This window comes from Tachysurus vachellii, chromosome 1 (genome assembly GCF_030014155.1).
Source record: "Tachysurus vachellii isolate PV-2020 chromosome 1, HZAU_Pvac_v1, whole genome shotgun sequence".
Classification (NCBI taxonomy): Eukaryota; Metazoa; Chordata; class Actinopteri; order Siluriformes; family Bagridae; genus Tachysurus; species Tachysurus vachellii.
Genome location: NC_083460.1, coordinates 14,722,590 through 14,736,917, shown reverse-complemented (window position 1 = coordinate 14,736,917; position 14,328 = coordinate 14,722,590). Strand labels below are relative to the sequence as shown.

General features: G+C 39.8%; 1 protein-coding gene across 1 annotated transcript; it reads right to left on the bottom strand.

The window, feature by feature from the left end:
• Positions 1-248: 248 nt before the first annotated feature.
• Positions 249-10,332, bottom strand: plcd1b (phospholipase C, delta 1b). The gene is made up of 15 exons (XM_060873907.1): positions 10,125-10,332; positions 9,215-9,373; positions 7,496-7,724; positions 7,226-7,355; positions 6,898-7,126; positions 5,920-6,121; positions 5,340-5,484; positions 4,795-4,947; positions 3,040-3,192; positions 2,784-2,943; positions 2,559-2,678; positions 2,038-2,216; positions 1,693-1,825; positions 996-1,145; positions 249-686 (listed from the first exon to the last, which is right to left on the bottom strand). The coding sequence occupies exons 1-15, from the start codon at positions 10,315-10,317 to the stop codon at positions 595-597; spliced, it is 2,427 nt and encodes an 808-aa protein (XP_060729890.1). The 5' UTR covers positions 10,318-10,332; the 3' UTR covers positions 249-594.
• Positions 10,333-14,328: the final 3,996 nt, after the last annotated feature.

The following is a 14,328-nucleotide window of genomic DNA, read 5'->3' as shown; positions in this document are numbered from 1 at the left end:
GGATTTAAACATGGGATTAAACAGAATCATTGGTTTTTACTTCCTAGCACCAAATTGATGCAATCATGTCCATGCTGGCTTTCTTCTGCATCTCTCTATCTCTGATCGTTCAACACGAAACACCTGGCTGCCTTTATAAAACCGTATGCTTTCTGCATGCCGTCATCCTCTTGGCACGGCTGGTGTTTACAGCCTTTCCGCCCTGGCAGCTTATGAAAGAAGCAGGAATGACTTACAGTAAACTGAAACCTTTAGCAGTAGCAGCTTGTAGTCTTCACTACAGCTGGCTATTTTATTCTTTTTCAGTTCACACATTTGTACACGCACGAGGAGGTAAAATCTTAAATAGTGGAATGTATTAAAAGTCAAGTTGCACTCTTTAAAAACATCTAAAAACATCTATAAGAAAATATCCATCTAGTTCATTAACTGCTCAGTGTATCATACTACAGCTACATGTTTAATGTTGACCGTGATGGAGGTTACGTGACGTCCTGCAGTGTCTCGCTGGCTCCCAATCCAGCACCAAACTTGAGTCTTTCTCTGACTTGAGCCTGGACGGGAAGCGCTGGAATAAAAACTGGGTCTTCAGACTTATTCTGCCTCCACAACCATGATGTGGACAAAAAGTTGAGCTGAAAAGAGGAGGTCTCCGTTCTGGTTGTACAGCGGCACCTGGCGATATCCTGCAGAGGAAAAGGAGGTCAGAATGAGGTTTGTTTTAAGAAGTTTCCTTGATTTATTTTTTGTTGACATTTAGTGCAATAAGAGAATGGATTTTAATCTGTTTATTATTAGTCTGGGTGCCATGTCTACTGTCCCACTGAGCAAGTCATCGCTATGGAAATGATACCATATTAGTTTGTAAGAGGTTGTGTGACTAGACGGCTCCAGACCCCTAAGTTCTGTATTCAGTCATCATTTTATATGCCTCGTCCTTTTGTGTTCAGTACGATCTGGATCGTATACAGTCTCGGGCGTTAATGATCACTGACCGTTCTGTAGGCTGGTGAAGGGTGCTGTGTACTGGCCGATGAAGTCGTTACTGGTCACACAATCGTAATCCTCCACAACGAAGCGCACCAGAGCAAGTTCAGGCACGTAAAGGTCAAACTGGAAATTCTCGTTCCACATGGGATTGAAACCTTTAATAGAGAATCAGAGAGAGAGAGAGAGAGAACCAGAGTGAGAGAGAGAGTCTGTTTTCTTTGTGCTCTATATAATTATGGAGTACTATCAAGGCTAAAACATCCTGGTTTGCCCTTGAGCTAAGGATTTCAGACCTCTTCATTTTATAAACTACAGCGTCACTCAAGATTTATCAGAAGACAAACACGCATTAACTCAGGAACAGAGGATTGTTAGGGTGCATTAGTTTCTAATAAAGTTGTTGTTTGTTCTTTAAGGAAAGGCTTTAGGCCGGTTTCCGTTTCTAAGTGGAATCTAGGTGTCACAGGCAAACTTTCCTGATGACTCGGCGAATGCTTGAATTATATTGCAGAGCTAGATATAATGCATCAAAACAGGGCTGAGTGCTTTCATTTTTCCTTCACTGAAGATCTCGAAACTAATTACACGAAAAAAAAATTAACGACTGTTGACGGCTTGATGGATTCGGCCTTATAATTTCAGTATAAAAAAAATAACCACTGTTGTGTGGTGTCTTGTGAAAGGACGTAATTGCGACAGTACCGTTGTTATGAACGGGCTTCGTCTCATTTTTGGATGTGTCTGCAGGAACGCCGTGGATCTCCACTCGCACCAGGGGATCTACAATGGATAGTGACTTCTCACTCAGTTTGGGTAACTGCTGTGCTGAGATCACCTGATCCACCAGATGAGTGAGTGAGTGAGAGAGAGAGAGAACAAATCTTTCAAACATGGTCCAGATACAGTGATTATAGCATCATGAATGTGATTCATGATCAAAGTGAATGTGATGTTTTTGGTATCAATCCAGAAACCACCTCAAAATCCAGGTGTGAATCTTTTACTATTAAATCACATGTTAGTTTAGGATGGAAATCGAGTGCTGACCATCAAATGGAACTCGACGTGTTTGAGCCACGGTCCTCTGACGAGCGTGATGGGGTCGAACTCGGACTCTTTGTCTCGTAGGTAGGCTGGCTTCAGGACATAACCGCTCTGTCCGTTTTGGCTGAACAGGCCGTGGTTCAGATCCATCTCTGCGCTAGGTGTCTGGAAGTTCAGGGCCACTGGAGAAGAGACAAAAGACGACAAACACCACACCAGGCATAAGCCAGTATACAGATAAAGGCCTGTCTGCTCAAAGTGGTCCATATATTTTGTCCAACACAATATAGATAATATTTTCTTCACTGTTTTTAAACACATGAGTTTTTTGCATCGTTTTGCATTGACCACATGTTCCTGTTAACATGGACATCGAGTGTATGTACAAAGCCTGTAGTTGAAAATGGCTACTTTCTTCTAGCTAACAATACACTGACTGTCTATAGCTGCTGTAGCATGAGGAACTTGTTTAACATTTTGTTCCACAAATTGTACCGCTTTTTATTCATACACCTTCGTCTTACCGATTTGGCAGCCAGAGTTCCACAGAGGCACGGGGGTGTAGTTGGAGGAATTTGTCCTTATTGCCCCTGAGGGGTAAATCCTACTCAGCTTGGCCGCATTATGATGAATGTATTCATTTGCTGCAAAAATAAATAAATGAATGTAATTTACATGGTACAGATACTACAGCCAGACGTCTGTATATAAAGGACCTTTAAGGTCATGATGTACAGCTCTGGTCTTACCCGACTTGTCTGCAAAGTTCAGTGCGTCCCCTTCTTTAAAAGAGGATATCTCGTAAAAGGAATGGTGAGTCCTCGCATGCTCGAATCCATGGAACTTGACGCTTCTGCAATAGATGGCGAGGTCGGAAAGCTCTTTAGCGAGATGCAGCGTCTTTGACTTCTGAGACCAGAGAAGAAGAAAAAAAAAACAACCATATGTTACCATAAAAAGAGTTTTTAGTGGACTCTGTAGAAGACCACCAGAGTTTCAGCAAACCTTTTTGTTTTCAGAATGATCCAGCTCTTCATCATCACGACTATCTTCTTCTTCGGTCACACACTCTTCTTCTGCTGTAGCGACCTGGTCCGAGAAGTAATCCTCCAGTTTCTTCAGGCTTTTGCCTTTGATCAGAAACCGACCCTTCAGCTCCTGATGATCAGCAAAAACTCCAGTTATTCATGTCCTAATATGTTAACGTTTCTATAGTAACACATCGTCCGTATAATAAACGTTCCACCATCTGAACCTGATCAGAATAAATGAAACAAAAAACAAAGGGAAAATTTAGGAGACCTGGTGAGATTTAGCTAGCGGTTATAGGAGACTCGAGTGTCAGCACTTGTTTCGGTGTTTCTTGGTAACAAGCTGAATGATTGATTGTCTTATTAACTTCAATAGAGATTATTATTGTATTATTTTCCCTTTAACAGAACATGTTTCTCACCCGAACTCCAAACATTTCTGGTTTTTAATCATTAATACAAGGTGCAATTTGGTGTTAAACCAATGAGAACCATCATCACGTGTTTTCTGTACGTTGCACGAGGGTGAAATATTACCGTGGCCTTTTGCGAGAGTTTCAGCAGCTATGAAACAGAGCCACACCTTGCCTGAGGTGAACAGAGCCAAACAAAAGCCAGGTTACAACTAAGCATTCCTCCTGCCATCAAAACATCTCCTCTGTCATTATCTCTTCATGTGTCTTCAAATAAAGATCCTGACCACCTCACTGCCAGGAAGTAATTCTAGTTTTCAGACTGTTGGCATTTCTCACGTGCCACAGTGATGTTTGGAATGAAAACGCACTTCTGTTCTTCGCTCGCCAGAACTACACACACGACACTCGTTATTACTGCTGTCAGCTTTAATTCTACAACCTTCCTTTTCTTTACTTATAAAGATATAGGACTCGTTTCTGATGCTCAAAAAACAACCACAAACACTCAAAGGGGTTTTTAAGTGATTAGCATGTATGCTAATCGAGCAGCCGCCATCTGAACTGATATTTGAATACTTGGGTTTGGTTTGTGTTCTCAGTCAGAAGAAACTAAACTAAACTTAGTCTACTACACGGTTGAAAGAAAAGGAAAAAAAAAAGAAAAAAAAAAAAAAAAAAAAAGCCCTTTGAGAGGTGAAATTCCACACCTGTATTTAAAGCAATGCTGCATTGTCACATCTTTTTGAGAGTGGGATGTAAACACATATCAGCAAAGTGGTTTTTCCTGAATAGCTCCAGTTTACTTGGATGTCCTCTGGATTCTCGGTTTCTTCCCACCTCTCAAAAATAGGCCGGTCAGTTTAATGGTGGTTCTAAACCGCCCCTTAGATGTGAATATATTTCTCCGCTGTGACCCAAACCAGGTGAATCAGTTACGAAACTAGTGTTAGAAAAAAATTCACTCGAATAAATAATCGCAATCGCTTCAAGTGAATTTAAGAGTACAAATGAATCTATAATGTTTTTGCATCATCATTGAACCATCTTAGTGACGTAAAGACAACCATTTTCTGCTCTAGCAAGACATTTCCATTATTACCAACTGAGGGTTAAGCCCTTGGTCAGTTGGACCTGGGATTGGAGATCGGTAGTCTTAACCACCAGACATCCACCAGACACCTCAGCAAGGTGTCTATAAAGTTAGGTGTGAAAACACTGGTCTGAGAACTGTACTTCTGACTGACAGAATTTGGGACACACACGCACGTGTGTCAGAAAGGGTGAAATTCCTCATGTTCTGAGCAGGTTCTCACCTCTGGAGAGGGCAGCGCTGTGGGCATGTGTTCTCCCAGAGGTTTGGTGATCAGAGCACTACCCAGGATAGAGCACATGTGCGTTGCCATCATCTTCTGCTGTTCGATGCTGCAGTGGTTCTCCAGGGACAGGATCACTGGATACTCTGACGTCTGAGGAGAAATATTGTGTTTACTTTGCGTAGTCCTGGATATCAGAAAAGAGGAGCATTATTTCCAAACAAACCACAGGAACCGGTCAGACGAGCGGCATGGATCCGACCACAAGAAAACGGTCACTAGGACCGCAGACATGGTGAAGATGATCAATTTTAAACATACGGGATAGAAAGAAACCACAAAGGAGCTGAGTAAACACAAACAAAATCTAATGTGGGCTACACACGCGCATTGTGTAAAAAAGTTAACAGTCAAAAAAACATAAGTAACGTTTTAGCAGCTTACCGCCATCCAGGAAAAAAACATCGTATTCAACTGACTGTGTGCTGGAAAGAGGGGGAACAAAGGTGTTTGCCTGAAGTGGCTTTAATAATTCCTGCCATTACCTTAAAGGCGTAGTCTTTAATGGCTTGGATAACGTCCTTAAAGAGGATCTTGGAGGTCAAGGTGTAGCCATGATAGATGACCGGCTCCCCGTCCGAGCCGTCCCAGATGTCCAGCTCCACACAGCGGCAGCCTTTCATTAGCGCTCTGTCAGGAGGTTAGAACAGTGTCATGTGTAATAGCAGAGACCACCGCAGGGGTTCCAGGCATGAACTGTACACTCAGCGACTATATTAAGGAAAAGCTGAGTACAAATGTTCTTGTATTCATGTACAAATTATTGTATTTTATAAATCACAATACAAAAGTTATTTTGTTCCCGGACACTAAGAGCTGAAATGTGAAGCAGTACAACAATTTGTCTGTTGTAAACAAAAACGAGTCTGTTGTGTGTCACTTGTGTCAACTGTTATTTACAGCACAATACGGGGTGTATTCGCATAAATAGTGTTTCTATTACAAATACACGAGGTGACGAAGACATCCTGAGTGGTTTGTGTACTAACTGTAGCACTAGATGGCCATGGAAGAGTAAAAGGATGTAAGGAAGAGTTGTGTGTGTACAAACCGAGCTGCACGTACCGTATGTAGCCCTCGGTGCTGCTCGGCCCTTTGAGTTGGTCCTTCAGAAGGTACGTGTTGTGTGAGGAGGAGATGAAATAGTGGTTTAACGGCTGGTTCATGTCCTGGTACACGCTCTTACGCGCCGGGCTCATGATCAGTGCTTCGGGTTGGTGCAGGTACATCAGAAAGCCATCTTTGGTCATCAGCTGCTTTGCTTTGGCTGTCAAGGTGAAGGCACGACAAGCAAATGTATGCAAAAGTGCAGATGTGCATGATGAGCCAAAGCAAATATTTCGAAATCCTTTCTGACAAAAGGTGCCATTTGAATGAAGATGCTTTGTTAAATGTGATGTCCGGGTTTATAGCTACGTCTTTGTCAAGAGATTTAATAGTGATTAAAAGAGATTTAATAATGCTAATGATTTGTTTTTTTTTTGGGTCAATTTGGGTTTTTGTATTTTTTTTTAATTGGTTGTGTTACATTACTTAGCAAAACTGTTAAGTATTATCATTACACAATTAAAATTATATACGATCAATTCATTTCAGCTTCTAACGCTGTAGGCATCTTTTTTAATGCTTCTTAAGCGTGTGTATTTTGGTGAAGTTTTTCCCCCCGTGATAATAACGAGCAGAAAGGAACACGCTGCAGGACACACCCACTGACGTGCAGAGATTTGCTTGCAGTGCATCATGCAAAACAATTGAAAAACATCTGAACTTTAGACAACCTTGATTATGGACTTCTGTGTTTCTGCAGTCAACAAGGCATTTTTCATTTAAAGTGCAGCGGTGTATTTTATTTGAAATGTTCTTCCAGTCACTGCATATGATGTCCGTTAAAGAAATTTGCTCCTGTGCAAGCTGTTACTATAGAAACGTCGTGATTAAACTCCAAATCTGATCAGTTCAGATGATTGTTAAATCTTGTGGATATTTTAACACCCTCATGTTAATGTGTAATCTACTTCATCCGAGGTGTGTGTGTGTGTTTACCCGTTTCATCTACTTCATACTTCTCGATGAGCTGAGTGGCTTGAATGAGATCCACCTTCTCCCTCTGCTCCGTTATAAGGAAGTCTAGCAGGTTGACGGCACTCATTAATCCTTCGGTTTTTGCGTACGTTTTGTAGATCACGTCGATCTCTTCCCTGTCGGTCAGGATCTCGTACAAGGACTTAACTTCTTTACCCTCCAGTAGTCCGGTTTTAGACTGATCGCATTTCTGCAAATAGAACGAGAGATACGCATGTTCAAGAACACTAAATCAGCAAGGTGTGTACAGAATAGAAGGAGTGTCGTCATTTAAAAAAATAAAAATCACCTCAAATAGCATCTTGAAGTATTCTTCGTTCACGTCTACGTTGATGTCGTGCAGGAAGCTCTTCACCTCTGCTGGACTCATCTTCCTGTCACAGTTCATGTCAGCCTTACGCAGACAGTTGAAGATCCAGCTGATGCACTCATGTAGGGCTAACAACACCTCACACATCACTGTATTAATAGAACAAGCTTCTAAAGAATTTTCCAACACTGACAAATCGATAGTAAGCTACATAAATGGGAGAAAAAAACAAAACAAAAAAAAGGATACTGTTCGATCCTTTGCTGTTGGCTAAGCTTGCTCATGTTGGAGATGATCTTCTCCAGGCCTGACACCCAGTGCTTGGCCTCCTCCTCGGAGGTGGCAATCAGGTCGAGGTTTTTGTGGTGTCCCTTGAACAGAATGGAGAATGCCCGCAATTCCATCAACTCCTCCGTGTACTTCCTGAGACCCTCTGTGTGCCGGCCGGCGCGAACACACTCTACGTCCTCAATGGAGACTGCGTGAGGAAGCAGAAAGATCCAGTTAGGGCTAACTAAAAACATTATGCCATGCAGGAATGTGCTGGTATAGGAAAATGGGCATGAAGGGGTGGCCAAATGAGTATTTCAATGAAAGAAAAAAAAGTTTTCCCTGTTTATTGCTGCATTTAAATGTGAAATATGCAAGTTCCTGTTATACTTCATATTATAGCAGCTATAAATGGTCATTCCATCACCAGCCTTTTTTTCCCTCTATTAAAACAATAATAAAACAGTTCTGGGTTTATAAACTTTTACAATGGAGACTATTTCTATTTTCTCAGAGAAACGTTCAATAATTTTTTTTAATTCATTTATGTACAGCATCGACCCTACAGTCAAGTTAAACATTTCTATAGAAAATAAAACATTAATTAAAATGTGCACATTAACATAAACCTTCATCCCAAACCACTGTTATAGAAATATTAATTCAACAACTTTTGACCAATCAGCAGCTGCGAAACTGAGGTACAACACTAGCATACGTCTTGTTAATATCATTTTACAGACTTGTTATTAATCTGATGTGTTTGACATTTAACGTCTTGTACGTGATATCTTGTCACACGCTAGATCAATGCTAGGTTAAGCAGTGAACATGATCAGGATGGTGGAATGAATGGTACATGTGTTGGGTAACAGAAACAGATGGCAACCTGCAGCACTGTTAAACCTGATTGTGAACTTTGCTCTCACACAATACACAACAAATCATCTCACAGGAGTTCGGTCTCACCTCATAAACAGCACTGTACATAGTCTGTGCTTTGAAGCGTGATCAGAGCTATTAAAAAAACTGCAAAACACCTGTATAAAGCAATCAACCGGCCGACCTTAATGATTCATCACACCCCGGAGCAATAAATTGACATCGCTATGGCAACTACGGTGTATGAAAAGTCTATAAAACACAGAACAAGTAATTAAGTCCTAAAAGTAGAAAGTCCTTTCCTCATTCATTTAAAATGCATGTCTCAGTAGTGAGTGTGAATTATTTTGATCATTTTAATAGGAAAGGTATGTTTTTAAGAGTGAGGTGTTATAAGACCGTACAGTACTTAGATAAATCTTGGCTTCAGCTATATGATTTATATATGAATTTGTATATATTTTTTCCAGGATGCTTAAAAAAGGTCTTTCCAGTCAGAAATGAAGAGTTGTGTCCTCAAATAATGTCAGCTTCAGGAGCATGACCTCTTTACATGTCAGTCTTGGGGAAGGGGGCGTGGCCTCATGGCTTGTCAGTCATTTTAATGCGAAAAGATCTAGACACACCCTACAATAACTAGTCAAAATGTTCCACAGTTCAAAACATCAACATTCGTTCATTTGTTATATGGCAAAAAGCAATGCATTCAACACTAACTCATACAGGTTTCATTTGGCTCCAGCTGGACTTATACAAACACAGTGTTATTTGAACACTGGCTATTGTGCTGTGTACACGAGTGTGGGACGGACTCACAGGTGTGCTTTGGTCGCAGGGTTTTTTTGGACTCATGCCACACAGTCTTGCAGTCCTCCTGCAGCTTGTAGAAGCGCACCTTTCTCCACGAGCCCGAACGAACCTTCACAAGCTCTGCGCCTTTCAGAAGAAAATTCAAATCAGGATCTCCATCCATGCCTGCAAATGAAACACAAACAGATGTTTGAGCAACAGCTGCACAAAATCACGTCCTGCGGCTACTTATAATAGGGAACACTGAAATCTCGACATGGACCTGCTTTAATTAAGACTAACTTCCATTTCCTGGCTCGTGCAATTTACCCATGGACACATTTGTTTGCAGGGTATGAAGGTCAGAATAATCACAGCACTTAAATATTCATTTAAAACATTTGCATATTTCAGGATGCATTTAAATACATCAGTCCAACATCACTGCTATGATGCAAGAACAATTATTCTACACAACATCGTATCCAGTTTGATTTTGGTTTTCCACATGAACACCACAAAGTAAGCCAGGAAGTGAAACTTTGCATTATGAAAGAACAAGCACATAAAAAGAGGTTTCATTTTCAAACCCAATGCTTTTCATTGACAGGAACACAAACACAGAGCACAATGTACAAGTAGTGACTTGCACTGAATGCTCTTTTCCTCGGGAGTCTGTTCGGGTTATTTAATCCTGTCTTTATCTTCTGGCATAAAAGAAGTTTTCAGGATGTTTAACTCCAGGGGAAACGGAGTTTGAACCATTGAACCATTTCACAGACTTCAGCAGATTTCAGAGCAAAAAATAAGTGAGTAAACATAAAATGGTATCAATACCAAAACAGTAAAAAGTAAGAAGTACAATATATGTAAATATAATAGAATAGAATAGAATATAAAGCATCCCATGTGTGAAGAGGAATAAAGCCGATCCTACCCAGGAGCCTCAGGTTAACGCTGGTTATATTCGGGCTTTGCTCATGATGAAGTAATTCCAGCGACTTGCTCCTTTTCGGCTGCTTCCTTACGCACTGCATATCTGCCCTTTTTTTCCTGCCAGGATCCCCACTGAATAAGACCCAGCCAGGAGAAGTGCTGAGCTCATATCTCACTCCCTGGGCGTGGACCATGCAAAGATCACTCCCAGAATTACAAAGCAAAACAACCTGGAAGGCGCGAGACGCTTTAGTGAGCGCTGATCACAAATAACAACGTAGCGCACTGAGTAGGGAACAGCGCTCCAGTTGGAGAGGTCGTTATGTAGTGCACTTATGTAGGGGGTGAGAGACGTATTCAGGATGGGAAAGAGACGAGCAGCCTAACTAAATAAACCTGCACTAATATACAACTTTCTGTGTTGTTCGGTTTTAAGTACATCCTATAATGTTAATGATTTGCACTATTTAACCTGCCTTTAGTCTGAAACGCTTCAATACCAAAAGGTTTTTCTTCAGTACATTATTTTCCTCCAAAAGCAGCACAAACTTGTAAACTCATTGACATTATAAACTGATAGTGAAAGGTGTATTTTACAGGGCTGTCAAGTATCACGCATTGAGCGTGACAGTCACTCATGTCGGTCTTTTGTCACGCAGAAAAACTTTTTGACTATTTATCATATATTTAATATGCCGCAGCGCCCAAAATGTATCAGTTCGCACCGCTGTCTCTATGGAACCGGGCAGGAATCAAGCGCGTCTCCCCTGGAGTTCTTAGTCGAGCCTGACACTTATCAGCCAATCAAAAAAAAGAGGCTACACAATAGCCAATCAGAAAATAGCTCTATTGTATCTAGGTAATCAGCATCAGTTTTTCATGAGTGTCTGTAACTTAGCCAACAGTTTTACAGCCTGTTCACTGACAACACCTGCTCTGACAAGTAGTCTAGGCCAGTGGTCCTCAAACTGGGGGCCCTGAGATGGTACCAGGGGGCCCCAGCTTTGACATTTTATAAAATAATGAATTGATCATAAATTAATAAACCACTAGCACTGCATTGTATAATTTAATATGTTTTGTTTAATTCAAATATTAAGTTTTGGAATGTTTTATGTCATGGGGTGGGGTGGGGATAGACATATTCAAATATGTCACTCTTGCCTGTCTTCAAAACTTGAGAGCAATGTCTTTTACAGCAAAAAGACAGAATAAAAGACTAAAACGGTGTGTTCAAGCTTTTTGCACACGAGTGTTTAGTGAACATTTGTGTTTAGTGAACAGTGAGAGGAGGAGGAACAGTTTAGCGTTATAGAGGATGTGCAGGATCCTTCAGTTTGATTCCTCTTTTCATATAATTTACATTCACTTTTTATATAATTTAAAACAATGTAAACGATAACGTTCAGTAAACAGGAGATTCTATATTCAGAAAGTTTTACTGGGGGCCTATATATATCTATATATATATATATAAAATGCATCAGTACTACTAGTAGTAACTCTAGCATGTTCAATTAACAACCTAAATAGTAAATCATTCCATGTGATCACAAAGATCTAAATTTAAGTTTACATAAAGTGCACCAGTGCAACCTGTTGGTCATACTGTGTAAAACAGAACACACAAATTCACGTTGGGATTCATCCTGCAGGTCTTCTTGCTTATTCTCATTTTATGCATCCTCTTAAATGTTGTACATGTTATATTATGCTGCATGTTATATTATGCTGCATATCCTATAGAATTGTGCATGCTTTATAATTAAAGTCCATCTTTCGTATTGCTTTGTAGAATATATACACGTTATACTTTCACATACAATTATATTTTTCTAGTTTTCTAATAAGTTACAAATTATGATCTTCCTGTAGCCTGTTTAACACATTAACACCTCTGAAAATAAAACAGAGGTTTACTTCACTGTATTTATCAGTCCAGCATGCAGTTAGGATGCTACAGATTGCTGATGGTCATGAATAGCACCAGGGTTGGAACACACTTTAGCAACAATCACTCTTCTTGGTTGAGCATTACAGAAATCGAACACTTACCTTATTACATTTCCTCAATACTTGTACGTCTGGCATTTTTATTTAGACCTTCAAAAACTGCTCGATACAAATGACAAAAAAGTCTTTGCTTCACACATACAGCTGTACATCAACAGGTGGGCTCGGTTTAGAATTGAATCAAGTTCATCCTGCAGTTATAAATAGAGTGCTTTAGAGGTCAGGGTGCATTGGAATATGGGTCTTCAGAGCTAGACTAAAAGGTTGAGCACCGGAGCCCTTCCTCAGGAAAATGTTTCAATGTAGAAACCATCTAAATGTACTAATACAGTGACTGAATAATTTTTTCAGGCAACATGGCATAGTTCCTTAAAAAAAAATCTTAAGAGGTGTAATAAAAGTTCTTATATCCAAACAATACTTTAATATTTTCATTTGAACCGTCTACATTTATTCTACCCCTGATCATTTAGGGAAACAACAGCAGGTTTTACTGCTTATCAGTCCAAATGATCCATTACTAATACATCCGAAAATTTGAAGGTTAAAGTCAAGTGGCTTCCTGTCAGTACTGGGACTTGAACTCACATCCTTCTGTTTACTAGTACAGGATACAGCTGAGCTACTCCTCTGCTCACACACGGCTCAAAATTTAGATAAAAATTTAAAACTTGCTAGTTTTACTTTCCATAGTTAGTTTAAAGCTAGTCTTTTGACAGTTCACAGGCTTGGAAGACTTTTTTGTTCTTTCTAGAAGCAGTACCCAAAAGCTTGCTCTCAAAACCACACAAAAAACAAACATGATTTAAGTATGTTTGTTACTGCAGTTCCAAATATATCCACTACACAGCAATAATGTTAGTGTACATTCAATCATGGAACAAGTGAATCAACCCTAGCTAAGAGAATTAAATAATACCAGGAGTGATTTCTGCAACTGCTTTTTTCGTTGCACAAACAGAAAGGCAGTAACACGAGACTAAACTAATAATACATAAATATATACACATGCTGTGGTACAATACAAAAAAAATTGTGCAACAATGACCAAAGTGAAAGAAGTGAATTCTTAAATAAGGTGTGTTTCTAACTTATAGCTCACATCATTGTGCATTTGTGTTTTTTCTTGTGTTCTTATATTGTTTATTTGGTGTAAATTTGTGTGTGTGTGTGTGTGTGTGTGTGTGTGTGTTAGATTATGAAATTCAGCATTTTACTGAGATTGCCATCTTTTTGGAAGTTATCTCCGTTTGCATAAATCCGAAATGACTCACAATTTGATTATACAGTGCATTACAGAGGACAAACACAGTGTTATTTCACTGCCTACAGTGTGCAGTAATATAGAGAGAATGAAGGAAAGACAGCACTGTGTTTTAGGTCTAACTCATTCAGTGTCAGACATAATCCATCTAAATAAGCTCACGTGTTACTTCATGCAGCATGAAGTGTGTCATAACTTCACAATTCATCACTAGGGGGTTTGTCTCATTCTGCGGTGACGCAGAAATTCGACTTGGAGTTCCAGCATGCAATTAGGATATGGCACATTCCAGACTGTAATTTAGGAATTAGCGTGGTTTAAGGAATGAATATGGCTGCTCAGCATATTCCTCTGGTTTGAGTAACATGTTCTTGGTGATCTGCTCATAATTACACAAAAAAAAGGGGGAAAAAATAAAAATCAGTGCAATGTGTGTGCACCAGGCTAGCACTGAGGTGTGAAGTGTGTCCACACATGGATATGTGGACATAGATTTCCTTTTCATATATGATTTGGCATGTCTTGAGGGCCACCGGTGTGGTAACACCATACACAGACTCCATACTTATTTTTTAGCAAAACATGACTTGTTTCTCATGTTAGCTACACTCTTTTATATTTGGATACATAGAAAATAAGGGACTGCATGCAAACAAATGAATATGATCAAAGGTTTTTGGATGGGAAAAAAAAAATTCAAAACCATAATCAGCCTTTAGAGACATTTATATAAAATCTGCTAGATGGAGATGGCCTTAATTCTGAATTAGTTTCTGGGGGGAAAAAGGGATAAATAAACTAATTAGCTAATTAAAATATTATAATAATGACAGTCAGTCTCAGTATTTAATCTTACAACTTTCCATGCCTGTGCACAGAATCTCAACACTGCCCACACAGAGTACTGAGCAAAACATTTCAGAAGTTC